The sequence below is a fragment of the Suricata suricatta genome, chromosome 3 (genome assembly GCF_006229205.1).
Source record: "Suricata suricatta isolate VVHF042 chromosome 3, meerkat_22Aug2017_6uvM2_HiC, whole genome shotgun sequence".
Taxonomy (NCBI): domain Eukaryota; kingdom Metazoa; phylum Chordata; class Mammalia; order Carnivora; family Herpestidae; genus Suricata; species Suricata suricatta.
The window spans coordinates 79,295,539-79,319,189 of NC_043702.1; the positions used below are offsets into that span (position 1 = coordinate 79,295,539).

Genomic DNA, 23,651 nt, shown 5'->3' on the forward strand with positions numbered 1-23,651 from the left:
TAAGTCTCTAGTTCTCTTGCAATTCCCACGCTGTTTTGCACAGGTAAGAAGACGTGTATTAGAACATGACTCTGATTACATCTCTTCTTTACCCATTTGTATATAAAAATTATACAATTCTGGCATCAGAAGACCTCATTTTGACCTCATTTTGAGAAACAAATGGCAGCAGCCTACCCCAACACCACTACCCTCTAGAATTACTAAAGTCAAGTCTGGAATAAATTAGTACAAGTGAAGAGCTGCAAAGTAGTCACGATTATTTTCTTTATTCTGAGTTCTCAAGGGTGAGAAGAGTGAATTCTAATCTAAAATAAAGCCTTAATCTCTAGACAGAAAAAGATCAACTAGCTAGCCCATTTGCAACAGGGGCTAAAGATGCAAGAAACTATCTGAAAATATAGATTTCACATTAAAAGATAATGGGTTCAACCAGAGCGTTAGCTCCTATTAAAAATGTGCATATGCTGACATTTAAGAGAGTAACAATCCTAGCCACTAGGGGTTAATGTCTACTCAACTAAAACCACTGTTGCTACATTCCAACTTAGATAAGTACAAATACTGTTAACAATTCCTCGAAAACCAAAACTATTACAGTGGCAAATTAATCATGTTTTTAATACTAAATAAAAATTTCATAACATAAAATTTATTAGGATGCACAATAAAGCAACAACAAAAATCTAAAAACAAAATATTTAGTATGCATCCACAAAAAGTTCCACAGCCATAAAACAAACATCAATGCATCTTACCTCTATCATTATATGAAAGGCGTGCTTGTGAAGAAAAAACACAGGCAAAAGAAATTACGATTTGTATCAAGAATGAAATGAAAAATGACACATCAGTTACAAAAGTGAAGGAAAGAGAATAATGATTTAGCTTTTTAAAATTGGCAATGATCCAATTTATCAAACTGTTAAAATAAAAGTTGGTAACACTTTCCTTATCAACAAAGGAAAGTAATATCAAACAAGCAAAAAAATCGGATATTACCTTTCAGATAAGGGGTATTTTTATATAGATGGCTCTGGTATGACCTCAAGTTACCTGATCCAATGCACTTCCGAGTCTTAAGTAATTGTTACTTGTTTCTCTAAGAAGTTCTAGAGTCTCAACTGGAAGAGTAAAATAAGCAATTTAATTGAGAAAATATGTTGGAATTGGCTTCTGGACACCAGAGGGCAGTATTGCCTTTAAAAAAAAACGAACAGCACGGGAGACATTTTTATGTAACTAGAAGTTGTTTCTCAGCCCACACTCCGACAGTTGTTTTAAGAATCTCTAAAGTCTCCTATTTCCTGAACTGCTTCACTCCTTTTCATGGAAGACAGCAAAATCATAATAAAGAAAATGTTTCTGATGTCTTTGTGTGTGCAACGTAACAATATACTCGGATTGAGAAAATAACGGGAAAATTTTTTTCAATGAGACAGTGACAGGCCAGGCCCATTGCTGACTTAGGAGCCACATCAAGAGAGAAGAAATCAAGTAGTGGTGGCCCTGGGAACAAGTATCAATATACATTTTTCAGTCTGAGGACACTCAGATACTGACAAGGTTTTTGAAAACAAGATTTTCATTTTCTCAGTCATCCTAAAATAGTTAAGGGCCTAAATTTAAAATTAAGAAAATACTGTCACCAATGTAAAAGCAGGCTTCAAATCCCCTCCAATCACTGACTAGATCTGCCATTTCCAATATCTCTACAATATTTATACAGAGAATAGCAATGATTTGACAACTCATTTATCTGTACCAGCAGCTTAACTAGTTTTCCTGCCTTCTTGATTTTTCTCCTGTGATAATGATTCAGGATTATTTATAATTCATCTAAAGGGCTTAGCTAATCCTACTATCACAACATCTTATCAGTATTCCAGAGTAAAATTCATCCCTTTGAAAGAAATACATGCCAAATGAATAGCCAGACTTTAGTTTCCCAGGGCGCAGGTATGTCTCAGGTTTTGTTTTACAGGGACTTGTAACTGGGATCATAAACCTGCCCCTGCACGTAACACTGAGCAAGTCCATGTACCCATGCACCTTACCAAAGTTTATCTCTGCCCAATATACTTCTTAATAAATGAACATGAGACTAAGTCATAGACTGATCAAGCTAAACAAGAGACACCAAGAACAGGCCTCAATGTATAAACTATGTTACGAAATAAGAGTCAAAACAGAATCCAAAAAAAATTAAATCACTGAAATACATGGATAAAAAGTAACCAAGCCAAACAAACACACGAAAAACAATCTGAATTCACAACACAGGAAATGAAACTTGACTATCATGCACCATAACTGGAGATACCAGTAAAAACAAAGAAGCACATTAAGTCATTAAGGCTGCTAGATAAGAAAAAGACTCTGCTACTTATTCCGGAAGGGGAAAAGAAATTTAACTAATTTACATTGCCAAATATCAGAAAATTATGAATAGGACTTCTCCATTCACTCAACAAATCTTTAGTGAGTGCCTAGTTTGTGCCAGACATGGACTACCCAGAGTCTCATGGTGCTTACCACAGCGTGGGGAAGTAAGACTAACCAAAGACACCATACTGGTGAATGCATAATTATAAAATAAGAGCAAAAAAAGGAATTCGGTATCTTGAGCACCTGTAAGGAGAAAACTGACTTACACTGGCAGGTTAAATAAGATTTTCATGAGGAGAGGATCCTTGAAAAATGGAGTAATAGAGGGAGGCAGATTAGATGGGGAAATGGTAGTGAGATACCATTGGTAACCAAATGGTTACTGGTTCTATTTACTGAGAACGAGGTTTGGAGAGATTATTTCCCCTAAATGCCAAGTACTTGGAAATATCTATTTGCTGATTTTTAGTAGGCAGTTAGATACACAGAATAGGAATACAAAGATTATGGATTTTGGTTCATTTATATACTATAAACAAACATATATACTATAAATTTTCTCTTTACTATTTAAACCATTCCAAGATTGATATATTATATATATATATTGACATAGATAGATAGATAGATATTTGGGGGGGTGGATAATTCACTAAATATCTTCTTAGGACTTCAAGAAGAATTAAGGATCTACCCCCTACCCAAAGTATTTGAAAACCAACAAATTCTGAATTTGTCTTAGTCATCTAATTATCTCATGCTATAGGAAATTTTACAATTGCTAATTTTAGAAAAGCCAAGCCAATAGAAATAGAATATATAAAGAAATAATATAGTGTGTGTATGAGAACAAATGTTTCTGAGCTAGGGAAAGCAAGACGTTATACATGAACAGATTCAATAATATTGATACTGCCAAATGCACAGCCATCATTCTATCCAATTAGATCTTCAAAATTCCATCATGATGTATTAACTCCTACTTCCTGCAGTTTCTCTCAACTAACTCCTGAAAGCAAGGCAAAGACAGACAGAGGTGGATGAGACAGGATTCTGAGTAAATTCCCTAAGGAGAAAGCAGCTCCTCAGGGTAGCTAGCAGGGGTAGGTTGAAAGTCTGAATGAGACCATCTCCTTCTGGCCACTGCTTAAAAGCATCAGGTTTATTATGAAGGACAGAAGAAATTTTTATTTATTTCAGCATTTGTATTCTTCAAGTAAAGCTGCAAAAAAGGAAAAGGATCACGCCATATATTCTATAAATTATGACATGGTAAGATGGTTACATTTATCTACAGGACTATATATACTTACTATTAAAGCTAATTTGACTTTATAAATATTGGTTGTTTATATTTTTATACAAACAATAACAAAGGGTACACAAGGCTGTATCTGAGAAAGGAAATGTTTTGGAGATGGAGAAGGGTACAAAAGGGACTTCAACTTTATCAATAAAGTTTTATTTCAATTACGTTTTCCTAAAATCCAAAGTAGATACAAAACAATGTCCGTTCTGAGCGGTGGGTGTTTGTAGTATTTTCTCAAAACTTCCTGTATTTTGCTCCCCTATTTGTGATGTAAATGTAAATATTTAGTTTTAAGCAAAAACAAACAAACAAACAAACTACTTTAAATGTACTTTACATACTCCGATCCCTCTCCTCTTTATCCTACTCTAGTTTTTTACGGACCCCACCTGATTACTTACTCAAATAAGCTGTTCAATTAAAATCACCTCAGTGAGTAATCTTTGGATATGAATGCCCCGACTTTACCATTCCACAGACTGACAGGAGACCGGGACACTTTACCTATCTGTCCCTTGATTTTCTTATCTATGAAATGGACTTAATAAAACAACCTGTATTTGGGGTGTTAAGAGATTAATCTGCGTGAAGTGCTCCGTGTAGTCCTTGACAGAGTACTCAAAATGAAATCTTTTATTACATTAATTTCAAAGTACTTGCATATAAATATATACCTTCAATGGCTTCAATAAATACGATTCCTTTCTAGTACAATTTTGAAGTTGTTACTCTGGCAGCAATAATAGCTAACATGTTTTGAGTACTATAAGCACCCTGGATATGGCTCCGGGTCACTATTTAACTGGGGTCAGCCATTTCTCCTCTTCTCCTCCACTCTTGCCACAAGTTATTGAAGCAGCTCCCTTCTTACTCTTTCATTGCCAAGTTGCAAAGTCTACCAACCAATCAACCAACCTATTTTTTGTTCACTTACGTACTAACTGTGGGCTTCAAAAGGGAAAGAACTGTCCCTCCGCTGCTTATCACTGTACATCAGCATGCTGCCTTGGCACACAACAGGCACTCAAGCATGAGGTGAGTGGTTTGGCTAAAAACAAAACAAACACAAACACCTGCCAGCCTGTGTGATACAAGCAGCTTTTCACTAACAAATGGGCCTTTTCATTTTATTACCTCAAATTAACAGAAAAGATTTGATAGTGATGAAGTAGTTAGGAATGAAGGAACAGATTTACGATGAGGTCCAGGAAACAGTTGAGAGAAACACAAAGTCACTTCTTCCTATCTTCCATCTTGCCAGATAAGAAAAAGGATAAAAATTTATTTTTTTAATGTTTATTTTATTTTTGAGAGAGAGACAGAGCACAAGCAGAGGAGGGGCAGAGAGAGAGGGAGACACAGAATCTGCAGCAGGCTCCAGGCTCTGAGCTGTCAGCACAAAGCCCAATGTGGGGCTCGAACCCACGAACCATGAGATCATGACCTGAGCCGAAGTCGGATGCCTAACCGAGTGAGCCACCCAGGCGCCCTGAAAAAGGAGAAATTAGGTACTCTCATCTATATGTATCAGTCCCATTTGTAAACTGGAAGATGCGGCCCTCCACAGTCCAATGAAAAACTGAACTCATGATTTTAAAAATTAAATGGAAGTCATTTTTAGAAATAAAGTGCTTCATTATTAATTTTTATGTTCAGCTTTAACTTGTTTTAAGCTTTGGATAAAACTTTTAATTATTTTTCCTTCTCCCCTTACCTTCTTTTTTGCTTTTGGACATAGAATTTCAGCAAATCTCAAGTGAACCTGTCCATTCATTTGTTAAGTAAAACAACTCATATATGCCTACAAGAGTAATTTTTTGTCAAGCTGCAAGTCTACAAATAATTTGTGACACTTCTCCCAACAATTAGTTTAGAAATATACATAAAACTAAGTTGTAACTTAAGTTGTAACAAAGATAATCACACACAAAGGTAGAACATAGAAGAAAGAGACATTTGCAGTAGCCCTGTACTATTTCTTAAGCATGTACAAAAAAAAAAAAGGATGCTCAACTGCAAGACAAGAGCATTATATCACTATATTTTAAACCTACTAAACTAAGACAGTTAAAATATTGTGAGATGTAGACTCCAAGTCTTATAAAAAACCTAACACCAACTCTAAGCTAATAAAACAAGTTTTGATATTTCATAAGCATGCATTAGACCTCCACTAAATTTCACTTAAGAACACATCATTTAATCAGAATGAGACTGAAAAGTATTGAGCTGAAAAGCTTTCCTCAGTATACCTTTAAATTAAAAGAAACCAATTGTGAAATAACTTTTTGTAGTTTATAAAAGGGAAGGAAAGCATGTTTTTAAACGAATGAGATTAGAAAAAGGTGTCAAGAAAATACATACCAATCTGTTAAAAGTGATTATTTCAGGAAAATGATAAAGGGGAAAAAAAGGAAGAACAAATGGTTCTATCTCCTTTCTTTTGCACACACTTCCTTCTACAGAATTTGGTTTATTATAACAAGTATTTAAGATTAATTCTTAAAAAGAGAAGAATTAAAAAGAAAGAGAAAGTGAGTCAACCTATTTCAAGATGTGGTTCTATGGACATAATCCCTATTTTGCAAGTACAACAATATTAGCATATTAAATACTCACTTAAAATTAGTAAATTTCCCCTTCATCCTCCCCAAATGAACAAGCAGCACACTTTTCCTAAACTGGCTTGGCTGAATGAGGCTATACTACCCTTTCAGTATCTTATTAAATTTTAACTTTTATTTATTTTTGAGAGACAGGGCGCAAAGCAGGGGAGGGTCAGAGAGAGAGGGAGACACAGAATCCGAAGCAGGCTCCAAGCTCTGAGCTAGCTGTCAGCACAGAGCCCAACACAGGGCTTGAACCCACGAACCGTGAGACCATGACCTGAGCTGAGGCCAGCGCCTTAACCGACTGAGCCACCCAGGCGCCCCTCTTATTAACTTTAAATGGGTACACATACAGACTCATGCTCAACAGGAAAAGCCTACAGAGCATTTTTACAGACAACTTGGTTTCTCAGTGGATAGTAATTTGGCACAGCATGAAGTGACAACCTATTATTACTTTAATATTAAGGTCAACAGGATTATTTTGTATGCCCAAATCAGTATCCCAAACATCTGAAAGCCTTTACTCTTTATCAGCCCCAAATCTAGACAAAATATCATGATGCAAAGAACTGAAAAGACTGATGTCATTTAAATTAAGTATTAATGTTGCAGTGCTACTAATGTTACAGTGCTATTTATACAGACTTTAAAAATGAACAAGAAGTTAACTTCATATCTTGTTAAAGGTAGGTAATTTCTAGCTCCTAAAATCTGCTTTTTTATCAAATGGTTTTTATCAGCACAAAGAGATCTTATTAACAGGAAACTTAAGCTCACATATGGTGTTGAGAGCAATGCAACACTTTTATTGAAACCACATTAACTCTAACCACAGTAAGACTTCTTAATCATAGAGTCAATGCATCCATTCCCTCCTATTCTTGACTCAGCGGCACTAGAAAAACCAGTTGTGCTCAGTTTACTTGTTGCAAATACAAGAGCAAATCCCTACATGTGGAAAGACAGCTTCAGCACAGGCAAAAGAAAAGGACCTAGGTGATGCAAATTAAAAGGATGCTCAAAGCTTGTGATTCCAGAAAGAACTGAATTCAGGTATTCTCTTATAAAAGCCTGAATACTTCAACTTGTTTTACCCTAAAGAAGTAGAGCCTCAAGATTTATCTTAAAACTAAGCCCTAAAGCTTTTTATTAAAGGAATCCCTGGGCATGCCGCATTATCATCTCAGTACAACTCGAAATGCAATGAAGTCATCACTTACAGACTGCTTATACATGCCAACACTAGCTGACACACAGTAGTGATTACAATCTTGGCCTTCAAGGGCTTACAATCTAGTGGGGGACTGGAACATGGACACAAATGACTAGAGCCTTTCTCAACTGGGGCTATTCATCTGAATCACACAAGACATAAACTGACTTCAGCACTATTTTCCCAATTCTTTCAAGGACAGTACATAACTAATACCATTCCAGATATATACAATGGATGGCTTAGGGTGTAATGGGAAGAAAGAATACAAAAGTAGATGTATGGAAGTATGGAAGCCCATATGTCACACTCCAAACTTTGTATTCTTTACTGTGGGTCACTAAGAGCCCTCAAATATTTTTTAAAACAGAAGTAGTGTAGGGCGCCTGGGTGGCTCAATCGGTTAAAAGTATGACTTCAGCTCAGATCATGAGCTCATGGTTTGTGAGTTTTGAACTCACGCATGAGGCTTCCTACTGTCAGCATAAAGCCCACTTCGGATCCTCTGTGCCCCTCTCTCTCTCTCTGCCCCTCCCCCTCCCCTACTCCCGCAATCTCAAAAATAAACATTAAAAAAAAAAACAGAAGTAACATAATCAGACATGTAAAATGCTACTCTACAGCAATGGTATAGATAAAGAGAGAAGACCAGCTATGAGATTACAGAAATAATCTCATCCTCAGGTGTAATAATGTCCTGAACTACAACAGATCAAGAAAGATAAAAAAGTGAATGAACAGGACTTGGTAAATGACAGGGCTAAAAAAAGAAGTAGTGGTCTCCAAGGCTTTCATCCAGAATGCCTGGATGATAACAAAACACTAATACCATGTAAGAATGCTAGAAACAAAATAGTTACAGGTTATAACGAAAGAAGATGGCTTCAATGAAAAAAAAAACAGCAGCAAAACAACTTTTCCCATGCCTCTAACTATACCAGATTTGAGAATAAATATTTTTTACTGGTTACTAAGAAGCATAATTAAAGACTAGATTTTAAATCATGTATATTTCCGTATCACTTCCTCACAAGAAAATATTAACACCAGAAGAAATTCTAACTCGACATCTTAGAAATAAAGAATTGACAGAACCAGCTTAGTAAGAAGATATATGTGGATATCTCCTGTCCTCCAGGATGCCTTAGGGCTGGCTGATCTTTTATCCCCCAATGAGAACAAAAAACTGAGATCAGACCAATGAATGATCACAGTATGTATAACGTCAGCTTTCTGTGAGATTCACTGTGAATTCCCAAGTATAGTTCTTATTGTAGGAATGACTTTTCAATAAGATATTATTACCACAATGAGACTAATGTCTTATGAAAGACCAGTTAATTCACAAACCAGTCATTAGCCAAAGCTTTAAGGAAAAGTTTATCTAAGAAAAGGAATGAAAAATTTCATGTCACTGTCTAAAAGTGTTCAAAAATTTGGAGGAAAAATTCACAAGAATGTAAGATCTCTTCCTAATTCCTAAACTTAAATCCTAGAATTTTCCTAACTCATAAGCTTTGAATATGGAAACCCAAATATGGAGTGAAATACAGAAATCACCTTAAGACTTCAAATGTATGTCTCCCTTACTTACTACACCAATCTCTCATAAAAGTCCTGAATAACTAAAGGCAGGGACACTACCCATTCAGAGGCACAGGAATCCTTACCTACAACCCAATTATTGCTGATAAACCTTATTCTAAAATGTGCTAAAAAAAATTTTAATGGAAACACATGAATATGCCCTTCTATATTTCCATGACTTTTCCTTTTTGTCCTGAGACCATATGATGATGTTATTGCTCATTTTAGTAGTCAGACTATTCAATAACCAAAGTAGGAAAATAAATTAGCCAACAGAATGATGTTGAGATGGCAGGGATGTTTACTGATTTAAAACAGCAGAGACGTCAGCTTCCTGGCGAAAAAAAAAAAGGAAGAGGCAGAACCACATAAGCAGTCAGAATAAAGCTTTAGTGTCAAGAGTCCTTGGTTCTGACTTCAGCTCTGACACTGTGAGCTTTGCTATGTCTCAATTTCTTTATCTCTAAATGGGGATTATAACTACATAAACAACCCTGTGAGGTAAAATCAAACCAGTACTTTTCACATCTGGCTTGTCACCAGAATCACCTTGGAAACTTATTAGAAACATAGTATCCCAGGCCGCATTCCATACTTACAGGGCTGTGGCCAAGGAATTTGTATTTTATAACAAATCCCAAATATGAGCCTTACATAACAGTCATAATTTAGAAACCATGGAAAAATTTACATACTGTTTTTACATTCTTATAGAAAATTTTTGTATTTATATATTTATGTAACTTACCAGTAAGTATCCTAGTACAATACACTCTAAGTGTTCAATAAATACTTGATGTTATTCTCAATAATTATTTTAAAATAGGAGATGAAACTGAACATTTTGTAGCAGGATGGCCACTAGGCAGTGTTGCAGAACTATTTTGTATAATCCCTTCACCAAAATGAGACTTAAAGCATGATACTATGTTTGAGACTGAGAGATGACATAAATTAAGTTCCAAATTGATCACAACCCCTTTCCACAACATAGTTCGCAACAGAAGGAAAGCATAAAGTTAGGCATGTTAAATTTTCCCTAACAAAGCTTGACCATTCCAGATCATTTCATCACAAAACCTTAAATCTAGTTCTCAGTTTTTAGAATTCTTAGAATCCTAAAATTTTAGAATTCATTCATTTTAGAATTTAGAATTCACAGTGCATACAAATTCACCACAGAGCAATTTAAGTGCTAAATAAATATGTACAGTATCATTAACACAGTAACAAATATCTAAAACCCACAGAAATGGATATTCATTGAAGATTTCTGATTCTCGGTTATTTATGAATAATAACTGCATCTTTCTTTTTTAAAGTCTAAACCCTTGAATTAATTATCATTTCTAAATAAAATGGCCTCATATGTTAAGATACTGAGCCCTTTAAAAGAAAGTCCAAATACACCTTCACACTAAATACTATATAAATATCAATGCTTTCTATAAGATTATATTAATACTTTTTAAAGTTTTATTAAGACTTTAACACATTTGTTTTTAAATTTCCAGTTTCCAGTTTTTTTCAGTCATCATACAAATCTAGGGTAAATTCAGACACTACTCTAAGTACTTCTCTCTCTTCTATATACAGACATAAAATTTAAAAAAACTGCCACCAAAAGAAGATAAAGTGTATCTCCTTTGACCATCTGGAGTAAACTACATATATTTATTATGCATTAACTTTTTTATTTTAAAATACTTTTTTAGAGACAATTTTTAGTAAACTCATAACTCAGTTACTAATGTGCAAAAGTCAAAATATTTCAGCTGCACAAAATAGCATGTTTGCCTAATTAGCGTAATAAGGTATTTTACTTTTGGGTTTATTTCTCCATATACATATCTTAAAAGATTAGGGGGATCAATAATCTAATGCTAACAGATTGCTTCAAGTACTGAAGAAGAAGTATGTTATGTAAATAAAGCTTAAAAGGAAAGAGGCTGTTTAGGTCATTAAATTATAGGACTCCATCATTTCTTTTCTGAGTTTTAACCATTAATCCTATTGGTATTAGAGAAACAAAGTTAAATAAACCAAGAGATCCAGAAGGCCAACATAATCTGATTTTAAGAGTTATGTGAAACACAGTAAAAACTAGAGTTCCAAGATGTCTCAAACAAGTATAGCCAAAGTTTTCACCGTTCCTCAGCCTGCAGAACATGAAAACCACTGCACCAGCACCACTGCCTACATGACAGGGAATGAAGAAAATTTCATGAATTTAATTTGATTACCCACCACATCTACATTTTCAGGTATTCAGGGTCAGGAGAGTGAGAATCAAGGGCATTACAAAAGCTTTTAGTCTCCCCCCAGAAGAAAAGCTTTTAGTCCTCAGTACAAGCCTGGTATGCTGCAAACAGTAACAATGCACCTGCACCTACCAATGACAAGTGATGAGAAGCACTGACCATCTGCTCTTCTTCCCAAAAACTTTTCAATGCATGTATCTTCTGGACGCCTTTGTGAAATCTCTTTTTTCCACACTTTCTTGATTACCTTACTAAATACCTCCCTATGGTTAAAAGGATAATTTGCCAAGTAGTCTTGAAAAAGGCACAAAAATTTAAGAAATGAAAAAAGAAAGGGTTGTGGTATCACTTCTCCATCATCAATTACTTCTCAAGAAACAAAGCAGGGAGAGTCTCCCACTGGAAAGTACTACAATGACAATAAAACTGTCAAAGAACAGAATACCCTTTGTTCCACTCTACCTCAACTCCTGAGTGAAACAAGTTCAGGATATAGCAAGTTAGTTAACTTTGGAAAAACTATAGTTCCCATAACAATAAACATTCATAAAGTAACTCCAAAAGAAAATGATGCAACCTGGTAGGTTTCACCACAGCGCTAGTTCTTTAAAATATGCAACTTGAAAGAGCACAAAGTACGCGCCAAGAACTTACTTGAGTTGGAACAAGTACAGGAGGGTAGGCCATCTTATGGTGCCTGTACACCCAAAATGCACAAATAACAATCCCCGCAATTAACATAAGCGGCACCAAGGAATAGAGCAGTATGTTGTAATAGGGCGGCTTAGGAGTAACTGGGTTCGAAGTAGCTGTGGAAAATGGAAGGAAAAAGACAATTCAGATTTGGTCTACAAAATTCCTCAATAAATATTTATCATGGTATCAAATTTTAGGAGAAAAATAAGAGTAAGAGAAGGTGTGAGTAAATTATTCCATCAACACAATATGCTTTGTCTTCAGTGTACTAGTTGGACAGACCTATGAATTTTCCCTGTAAACTTACGCTGTGTGACTTCCATCTCTGGAAAGTAAGAAAACCTTTCATTACACATATTGCCCTCACAGCAACAAAAATACACTTCAGGGCTGTCCTTTTTTTCTATGCAATCAGTCCTATAAACAAAGGAGAAATAATTAAAATCAACATTATATTGAACCTACAATGGAGTTTTTCTAAAGTTCTTCTTACAGATAAAATAACGAAAAAGTCATTCAAGGTAAACTTCAAGATTTTTATTAATATCCAATGATCAATTCTTAAAAGTCAAAAATGTTTCTGTAATTCTGTTATTAAATCTCATAAAAAAACACAACAGCTGATTTTATAGCAATCACACTAACTCCTTGAGACCACTGCTTTAATTTGGTTTTTAATGATCAATCTAAGACAAGCACCTTTTATTTTTTTTATTACTAGAAAAGCTTTTGAAAAGAAACATTAAGCCAATAAAGAAATTTGGTTTAGGAGTGCTTTCTATTATAGGAAATACAGCTTCCTACTGCATGAATACAAAAACTAAATGCTATAAATAAAATTATGTGTATGTGTACCCATAAATGCATACACAGAAATATACATATAAGTACACATAAAAGGACACAAGTTCCTATCATGGCAAAACATATCTCAGTATCAGATACCCAAGCTAGGTTTGAGTGTCGGGGTTTTTTTCATTGTTTTTTGTTTTTTGTTTTAGGTTTTTGTTTTTGGTGTTTTGTTTTTGTGTGTGTGTGTGTGTGTTTTTTTTTTGAGTAGATTTAAATTCCCTAAGCACAGGGTGCCTGGGTCGCTCAGTCAGTTAAGCGACAAACTCTTGATTTCAGCTCAGGTCATGATTTCACGGTCATGGAATCGAGATTCATGTCAGGCTCCACACTTAGCCTGGAGCACACGTGCATTCTCGCTCTCTCTCTCTCTCTCTCTCTCAAAAAAAATAGACATTTTAAAAAATCTTCAAATATACAATATGGTCTTATTAACTGTAGTTGCCATGCTACATTACTAACACTAGGACTTGTTATATAACGAAGTTTGTACCTTCTGACCACCTTCAACCATTTCACCTGTCCGTCCATATCCCCTCACCTCTGGCAACAATGCCTGGTTCTCTATATTAGGCATTCATTTTATTTTTTGGTTTTTATTTTAAGATTACATATTAGATGAGATCATATTGTATGTCTTTCTCTGTATGATAAATTTCACTTAGCATAATGCCCTAAAGGTCCACCTATGTTGTCTCAAATGGCAAGATTTCTTTCTTTTTAATGGCTGGGTAATATTCCTGTGTGTGTGTGTGTGTGTGTGTGTGTGTACATCACATTTTCTTTATCAATTTATCTATCAGTGGACACTCAGGCTGCTTCCACATTTTGGCTACTGTAAACAATGCTGCAATAAACATGAGATGCATATATTTTTTACAAGTTAGTATTTTTATTTCCTCCAGAGACATACCCAGAAGTGGAATTGCTGGATCATATGATAGTTTTATTTTTAATTTTTTGAAGAACCTCTACCCTGTTTTCCTAGTGGTCCCACTTACCTTTCATAATATCAAATATCCCTTGATGATCACTTCTGTTCATTAAGAGGCTATGAATCAGGAACGTAGCTAAAATGTGTGATTACATAGAAATAATCCCTGGAAAATTTAGATTTAGAAATATATCCTAAATACTAAATACATACCCAAGATTTTAATTTTTCATATAAAACTGACATAACTCCATTTTCATGGGCTTATTCAACACATTTTGCTATTAATCACATATGGCTAATCAACCACAGGTTCATGGTAATGAACTAAGGCTCCTGAAAGTGGAAAGGCAAGTACCTAGTGTTCCATGAGTATATCAGTATTTTCTGGCTCCAAAATGTCTGTTTATCTAGGACTTTACAGCCTCTCCCAGTCATCAGCACACACCTACAGTGGAAATCCTGTGGCCCAGTCAATTTCAGTGATCAGCCCAACATCTGTGGGACTCTTACAGAAAGATCACAGGCAGTCAATAACATGTATTTTATTTCCAGTACAGAATAAAACAATTTAAGTACAATCTTTTAAATAAAATGTAGCTTTCTATGAGGACTGTGTTAGTTCTGATGTAATTCTGAATGTCAAGTTAAAATGTCTCTTGGGGGTAAAGAACAAAGGCTTACTTTGCAAGAAAAAGAAATGCAGTAAGATCAATTTCTTCCAGATACATAAAGAGAGAAACTAAAAGGAAATTAAATACTATGATTAGGCTTACTCTCCTTGAGGACAGAGAATAGATTTTCAATAGATATACTGTCTTTTAAAGCAATTTTTAAAATCCTTTTTCCTTAAAATTGACATTAAAAATGGTTCTCATCTATAATTCTCACTACTTGGTAGATAATTCAAAATATATCAAAGATAAAACATAAACATGACGTACTTATTTTATTACTTTAAAATGTGTGTCTTGTCATTACAACATGTTAAAATGGTCTTCATAATCTCACCTTAAAAAAGAAACCTTTAAGTGAAAATCAATGCACTGGTCTTTCCCCCTTTAAAAAGGGAATAGAAGGGACTGTTCAACATTCTCACAAAAAATAAATAAATAAAATGTTTTCTTACCTGTCATAACAGTTGATATCATCCAGCCAACAACCTTGCTTCACTATTTCAATAGAACCAGAAATATTCTTCCAGGTAGCAAAACAATGTCGCCTTTTATCTTTGTCACCATAACAGGGTTCAACACCAGTTCGATTGGTTCTATCTCTTTCCCAATTAGCATTATAGAAAATACACTCCTGAGTTTCTGATCTACCAAGTATAGCACCTATAAGATAAAACAACAACTTAATATAACTATATTAGCTCTTAAAATAAGAAACTGTCTCACAGTATATCAACCTCAAATGTTCCTAAAATGTCAGTCAGTGGCTTACTGTCTTCCTAGTGTTGTGACACTGAGTTTAGGTTTCCAAGTCAATCTCAGTTTTTAAAGTATTACAACCATAATAATAGAAAGTGACCACATTTATCACAACATTTCTCTGGGAAAGGCCAGTTTCACTTCTTTTAAGAACATCCTTGATAAAGAGCAGTAAAATTGTTAATCTAAATGAATCTTGACTGTGGGTAGATTTCTTTACAATATTCTGTGTGACCAAATGGGAACTACGCAAAAGCACTTGTGCTGCTTACTATAGTACAACGGTTGCCTCAAAAAGAGTCTTTGCATGACAGAATTGGGAACTACATCAACCGTGGCTATTCAGATGTGGATATCTGACAGACCTGTTCTCAAAAATGACCCAAATGAAACCTATCACTTCAAGAGAAACAACTGACAGTATACACTGCCAATTATAAAATGTTAATTTTCAAGCAAAAGAATTTTGGAAAATCTGTATCGCCATCATCAGCCTGACACTATCCCAACGCTTTATTCTCTGACAACATCAGTGGTGATATTAACAAATTTAACTTTTAAATATTAAATACTGAAACATGCCAATAATTAGTAGGTCTACATAATTCAAGACACCAATATTTTCTAAATGAAGTACGTGTGATGTTATAAAAGCATTCATGGGTTTAAAAAATCCAATGTTCAAGACAGTCCCATATATTTTAATATTACAGGAGACAAAAAGTTCACTAACAGTTTGGGATTCTGCACTGTAAAACTAACTTTTAAAAAACTATCTCTTCTCTTATATGGAAAAACAAGGTAACTGGGAAACCCAAAATATTTCTGATAAAGATTTACAAAGAGAATTCATACCACCTGTTTTTAAGATTCATTATAAAGAGTCAAGAATCAAGACAGTGTGGTCTTAGTGAAAAGACAGACACATGCTTCAATGGGACAGAACAGAGAATCCAGAAATAGACTCACACATAATGCTCAACTGACACACAGCAAAGATGCCAACACATTTCAATAGAGAAAAGATGGTATTTTCAACAACTGATGCTGGAGCAACTGGACATCTTATGGAGAAACAAAACCTTCAACTCACATCTCACACCATTTACAAAAATTATCCCAAACATATCAAAGACCTAAAATAAAACCTAAAAGTATACATCTTGTAGAAGAAAATATATGAAAAATCTTTCTAAAAAAACATTACCACAAAAGAAGGAACTGATAAGTTGCACTTCATTAAAATTAAAACTTTTCTTCAAAAGTTAAAGAAAACAAAAGTCACAGACTAGGAGAAAATACTTACAAATTATATATCTAAATAAAAGAGTTGAGATTCAGAATATATAAAAACCTCTAACAACTCAATATTTTAAACCACCAAATTTCTTTTTAAAAATGGGGCAAAAGATTCAAAAAACATGCTTTGCTGGAAGAGATATGAATGGAAAAGAGTCTCAATATCATTATTTATTAGAGAAATACAAACTAATTCTAATATTGGTTAAATGGCTAAAACAAAACCATCTCAAAGTTGGTAAATATACAGAGCAACTAGGACTTTCACATTGGTTGGAGGAATGCAAAATGGTCTACCCACTTTAGAAAGCCAGTTTGACAGCTTCTTACAGTTAAACATACACCTACCATACTACCCACCAATAGCAGGACTAGATATCTGTCTAAGAAATGAAAAGATATGTTCATGTAAAAATCTGTACATGAATGCTTAAAGTGGCTTTATTTACAGTCACCCCAAAACTGGAAACAATATCCAGTACTGGTAAATGAATAAATAAACATCATACAACAAAAAGAAATGACCTAGTGATAGCTGTTACAACATGAATGAATTACACTATATTTTATGTGATTCTATTTATATGATGTTCTGGAAAAGGCAAAATTATGGAGAAAAAAATCTGATCAGATATTGCCAGAAGTTGGGAGCAATAGGAGAGGACTGATTACAAATGGGCATTAGAAAACTTTTCGGAGTGATGGAAATAGTCTACATAATTACTACAGTAATGATTATAAGACTTGTGGGTTAATCAAAACTCACAAAATTGTATACCCCCCCCAAAAAAAAGGGAAACAAACAAATAAAAAAACCACATTTTATTCTACATAAATTAAACTTCAACAAACCTAACTTTTTTTAAAAAAAGCAAAAACACTACCACTTGTTGAGTTTTGGTATAGTATCAAAGAAAAACATCTACAATTATCTAAAAAAGCTATTAAAATACTCATTTTTCTAAGTATGTACTTATGTATGGCCAGATTGCCTTCATATCAAAAGAATGTATATATCACAGCAGATTGCATGGAGTGACATAAGAATCTGGTTGTTTCCTACTAAAACAATCATAAAAGAGATCTGTCAAAATTTTATTTTTTTTTATTTTAGAAAATAAAATATATATGTTCCATATATATGTTCTTTTGTGAACATACAATGGATTTATTGTTACTTTTAAATAAGTATTTTAAAATTTTGTCATTTTCTAATGTGACAAGGATGATAGATATAACCTATATTTAAAAAAAAAAAAAAACCCTCTTTGCAGGGACACCTGGGTGGCTCAGGTCACGATCTCACAGTTCATGAGTTCGAGCCCCATGTCAGACTCTAGGCTGACAACTCAGAGCCTGTAGCCTGCTTCAGATTCTGTTTCTCCCTCTTTCTCTGTCCCCCACCTCCTGCCTGTACTGTCTCTCTCAAAAATAAATAAAACATTAAACAAATAATTTTTTAAAAAATCTCTTTGGGGTGCCTGGGTGGCTCAGTTGGTTGAGCGACCAGAATCGGCTCAGGTCATGATCTCACGGTTCGTGGATTTGAGCCCCACGTCAGGCTCTGTGCTGACAGCTAGCTCAGAGCCTGGAGCCTGCTTAGGATTCTGTATCTCTCTCTCTGACCCTTTCTCTCTGGCTCTTTAGGGCTCTACATTTTTTAAAGTCTTAAAGAAGTTGAGAGCAAAGAGTATGAGAACTGCTGCTATTCTACAATGTCCTACTACACAGATGTAATTATAAGCTGCTAAAAACTGTGGCAGAACCAGTGCTATGGGCTTCCTCTCAACTACAGAAGAAATAATAACAGAAGCTGACACTATAAGGCTGGTAACTCTGTTCTTTCTATGGGGGAGAGGAGGGGGGCTGGAGGAGGAGAAGGGTTACTTCTACTATTTACCTGTATAAAAACAGTAGCTAAGTTATTCCTTTTCAGAAACCTGTTGAAAACACCAGCAACATTAGTTTTGTTCTTTACAAATAACTCCAAATCAATCGTTTCACTGTCACATTATTCTCTCAACACAAAGGACGGAAAAGTTTTTCTATAAAGGGCCAAAAAGTAAATATTTTTGGCTCTGTAGACCACATGGTCTCTTGTCACAACTACTCCATTCTGCCATGACAACACAAAAGCATCCACAGGACAGTAAATGAATGAATGAGTATGGTCATGTTCCAATAAAACATTATAGACTCTATAAGCTAAATTTCATGTATTTTTACATGTCTTTATTCAACCATTTAAAAAAGTAAAAACCTGGGCGGCTGCATGACTCAGTCAAGTTGAGTGTCTAACTATTTTGACTTTGGCTCAGGTCATGATCTCACAGTTCGTGAGTTCAAGTTCAGCGCTGGTCTCCACACTGGTGCACAGGCAGTGATGAGCCTGCTCAGGATTCTCTCTCTCCATCTCTGCCCCTCCCTTGCTCGTGTGTGTGTGTGTGTGTGTGTGTGTGTGTGAAAATAAAAAAAAGAAACTTTTAAAAAATTTTAAGCACACTATTATTTATTTTTAATTTCCAAAGAAGACCCCATTGAAGCACAGGAACGCCACTTAATGTAAACAAAACTGACAAAAATAAGACAAAATATTGCCTAGAGCAGAAATGGCAAATAGGTTTCATCTTTGGTATCAATTCCAATCAATTAATAGTAGCTGCCTGGAGTAATATATTGAGGATTTTGAAGTAAAAGGGTCTTGAAATTAGCAGGAAAGAAGGGGGAGAATATTAGTCTTTTCTCTGCCACTTCTGGTCTGGAGAACAGATAAACAAATGACCATTTCTTCAATTTAAAAAAATATTACCACTTAATTTTAATTTTAATTTTTTTTAATATTTATTTTTGAGAGACAGAGACAGAGCAGGAGCAGGGGAGGGGCAGACAGAATCCAGAGCAGGCTCCAGGCTCTGAGCTGTCAGCACAGAGCCCGATGCGGAGCCTGAAGAATCAGTGAGATCATGACCTGAGCCGAAGTCAGACACTTAACCGACTGAGCCACCCAGGTGCCCCTACTACCTAATTTTTAAAGGAAAATAAGATTTCTGGATGGTTATCTAAATCTAGACTATCATTTGATAGTTTCCAGAGACAGAAAGAAGACTGCTTATACCGAAAATTGTGACAATCACATCACCCACCCACCCCCTACGCTGATCCTGTAATGGGTCTCTATCCCATCATATCTCTAGCTGAACACTAAATATAGTTACAATAATTATACAAATAAAATCACATTACATATATTTTTATGTTCATAAACTCACATTTGTGACTTTAAAGGTGTAGTTATTAAAAAAAAGATGGCAAAAGTTGCTTATATGTACTAATTTTTAACCGCAACATACAAAATTTAAAATTTCTACCCATAAGTTTATTCTATCAAAGTAATTCCAAATAGTTCATCCTATTCTCAAAAGAAATAAAAAGACATAAAATGTATGTGTGCATGGTTTAGTATGGTGGTTTTTAACTAATTTATTACATGTAACAGAATCCCCTACATTTTCTCAAATTCATGTTTCAGTGCCGTTTGTAGCCCTAGGAACGAGTAACTGAAAAATATGTAACAGGAAGATTATTTACACAGAAAAAGTGTGTGTGTGTGTGTTTTCTTTTTCTTTTTGACAGACTCACTGATGATCTAATAACGCTCCTCTTGAGTTAAGCACCACTGGCTTAAAAGACTGTGCCATGAATTTGGGGTTTTGTTCACAAACTGTGACCTTGAGTTAAATTACCGAAACTTTTACTATCTTGCTGCCACAGTTGACTTGACTTCCATAATAATTTCATAATTATTATGGATAATGCCATAGTTTCATAAATCACATTCAGCCTAGTGATGATAAATCAATGTCTAATCACAGAATTTAGTACCAGAATTAATTTAGATAATAGTTCTATTTCCAAAGTACTACTTATTAATGACTACTACTGACTTCCATTCTTTTTACCATTAAAAAAAAAAAAAAAGTGGATCTGAAACTTAGTGAAACATTGACCATAAAATCGCCCTGGAAAAGTCATATTTAAATCAAAATACCCCTCATATGAGGAAAAAGCAAATTTCATCTAGAATGACTACACAACATCTTCCAGAAACAAAAAAGGAGGGACTACTTCACCAACTGATTTTATGAGGCCCAATATTACCTTGATAACACAAAATATACAAAGACAGCACAAAGAAAGGGAAATATAGACTAATATCTCTTATTAACTTAGATGTCAGAGTCCTCAGCAAAATTTTAGCAAAAGGAATCCAACAATATACTTACACACACACACACACACACACACACACACACACATACCAAGTAGGATTTATTTCAAGTATGTAAGATTGGTTCCATATTCAAAAATCATTCAATGCAACCTTTCAGATCAAAAGGCTGAAGCATAAAAATCAAACAATCTATCAGCACACCAGAAATAGAGGGGAACTTCCTCAAACTCACAAAGAGCACCTACAAAAACACCAATAGCTAACAGCATCATATTAAATGGCAAAAGACTCAATGTCTCCCCTCTAAGACCAGAGACAAGGTAATGATGTCTACTCCCACTACTCTTAACAATGTATGGAAAATTCTAGCTATTTTAATAAGTCAAGAAAAAGGAATTAAATATACATATAACTGTTTCTATTTGCAGAAGACATGACTGTCTTTGTAGAGAATCCCAAGGAGTCTTCAAACAAAAAAATGTTAGAACTAATAAGTGAGTTCAGTAAGGTCACAGGATACAAGATCAATACATAAAAATTAACTACATTTCTATATACTAACAATGAACAAGTTATTAAATGAACAAGAAATTAAAAATACAATACCAGTTACAACCTTTCCTAAGATTATAAAATACCTACAATATAATCTGACAAAATGCATAATATCTGCATGATGAACACTATAAAATGTTGACGAAAGAAATAAGAAGATTTGAACACTTGGAGAGATATACTGTAATAAAGTTGTCCATTCTCCCTAAACTGATGTATTAGATTTGATATGTAATTGAATTCATATCAAAATCTCATCAAATTTTGTTGTAGACATAAATGAGTTTATTCTAAACATTTTTTAAAAAGAAGAATAAAGTGGGAGAAATCATGCTTACTGACGTTAAAGCTTACCGTAAAGTTGCAATAAGCGTGACCATGTGGTAATGGAGGAGGGACAGGTATAAAGATCAATGAAACACACAGAAAACCCAGAAAGTGATCTACACAAATATGCCTGATTAATTTTGGACAAATAAGCAAAGGCAATGCTATAGATGAGAGAGAGCTTTTTCAATAGCACTGAAGCAGGGTACCTGGATGGCTCAGCTGGTTAAGCGACCAACTATTTATTTTGGTTCAGGTAATGATCTCATGATTCCTGAGTTTGAGCCCTATATTGAGCTCTGTGCCTGCAGTGGGGAGCATGCCTGGTATTCTCTCTCTCCCCCTCTCTCTGACCCTGCCCTGCTCTCTTGATATATCTCTCCTCTCTCTCTCTCTCTCTCTCTCTCAAAATAAATAAACTTCAAATAAATTTTTTTAAATAGCACTGGAGCAAGGGTCATGGTTCAAGCAAATATTTCTTACATGCCCTCCCCTTTGTTATCTATCATTTTAATAGTTCCTGAAAAAAAAAAGGCCCAGTTCTTGCAAAAAGAACTCCCAGGCTAAATCTCACACGTGACAATTTTTATGTTTTCTCAAGGGAGATGTAACAAAATCCTAGAAGTCCTTTAATCAGGACTCCTCCTTCCCCCAAAACGCACACCACTTGCAATCCAACATAAAATGTATTATTTTACATTTATTGTTTTTAATGAACTGTCTTTTTATATAGTCTTTTACACACCCAGTGGCCAATGACTCTAAAACTACCCATCTTACTTGCTCTCCAAACACAAACAGTATTTAATGAATGATAAAATGTAAAAAAGCAGCATAATACTGAATTAAAAAAAACACACATACTCCTTGAATGAATAACCCTCAATTTGAAGGATTCCTCAATTTCCCCCAATAAGATTTTTAAAATTCTGAACAACTGAAATATACAAACTTTTGTATATTTATACGAAACAGTTTAACATATATCTATTTTAATTAATTTAGTTTTACTAATGTTTTAAAATCATAAAGCATAAAAATTTTACAAAACAATTTGGTTCTAACTTCACATGCATCTCTTGTCAAGTGTCCTCTCAATACTGTCTCTGTGAGTCATCAAAAAGCATAAAAATATAAATAATCTTCACTTTAAATTGCTTGAGAAGGAATATGTTTTAAATTCATATAGAATATTGTCACTGGAAATTTTTCCAAGCCAATAATATGCATTCACATAATACTAAGATTTTTTCCACTGTTCAGGTATACTTTGTGATCTTCCTAAAGTTAACTACTTACAATATTGCTTTTAAAAATGAGCTTTTAAAATGTCTTCTACAGTCCTTGTAAACAGTTTACAACAAATGATAGTAAACCACCCAACACCACCCCCCCCAAGAATAATTTCTTATGTGTTTAAATTCTTCATCCCTGTCTATGTATTCCCTTAAGAAACTGACATAAACATTCAATCTAGCACTGACTGGCATCATTTCAAACTTGTCTACATTCTCCAAACATCATATTTCCATTCAAAATAAAATTGAGAGAGCCTCAAAATATAAAAAAACTTTGTAAGAATTTAAATATAAAATTACTCTTTTTCTGAGGAATAATCTTTTAGAGAAAACTATGCCTTATAAGTGAGCATTTACTGATAAAAAAAAAATTGACCATAAGCTTGTACTGTTAATTAACACACAAAGATAAGGGCTACAGATAAATGGTATAGAAATTAGAGATGATAACCTAGGACCTCCATCAGACTTTGAGCTTCTAGAAAAAGCCTTGTTACCACTTTTATATCACCAGTGCCAGACACAGTACAGGAACTCCATAAATGTATACAAAATCAATCAATTCGCAGAGAAAAGAAAAAAGAAAGGCTTTATGAAGGAAGTAGGACTAAAGCAAACTATCAAGGAGAGACAAAACTTTGGTAAACAGAGGCAGGGAA

At 34.5% G+C, this 23,651-nt stretch overlaps 1 protein-coding gene across 2 annotated transcripts in view; it reads right to left on the minus strand.

The window, feature by feature from the left end:
- Positions 1-23,651, minus strand: part of ACVR2A (activin A receptor type 2A) — a 79,099-nt gene that overhangs the window by 16,369 nt on the left and 39,079 nt on the right. Inside the window, exons 2-5 of one of the 2 annotated variants that reach the window (XM_029934622.1) lie at positions 14,979-15,186; positions 12,374-12,483; positions 12,025-12,179; positions 759-782 (exon numbers count right to left, since the gene is read on the minus strand). In XM_029934622.1, coding sequence (XP_029790482.1) covers positions 759-782; positions 12,025-12,179; positions 12,374-12,483; positions 14,979-15,186 — 497 coding nt within the window. The remainder of the gene's footprint in view (positions 1-758; positions 783-12,024; positions 12,180-12,373; positions 12,484-14,978; positions 15,187-23,651) is intronic. The other variant, XM_029934623.1, reaches the window with a different exon arrangement.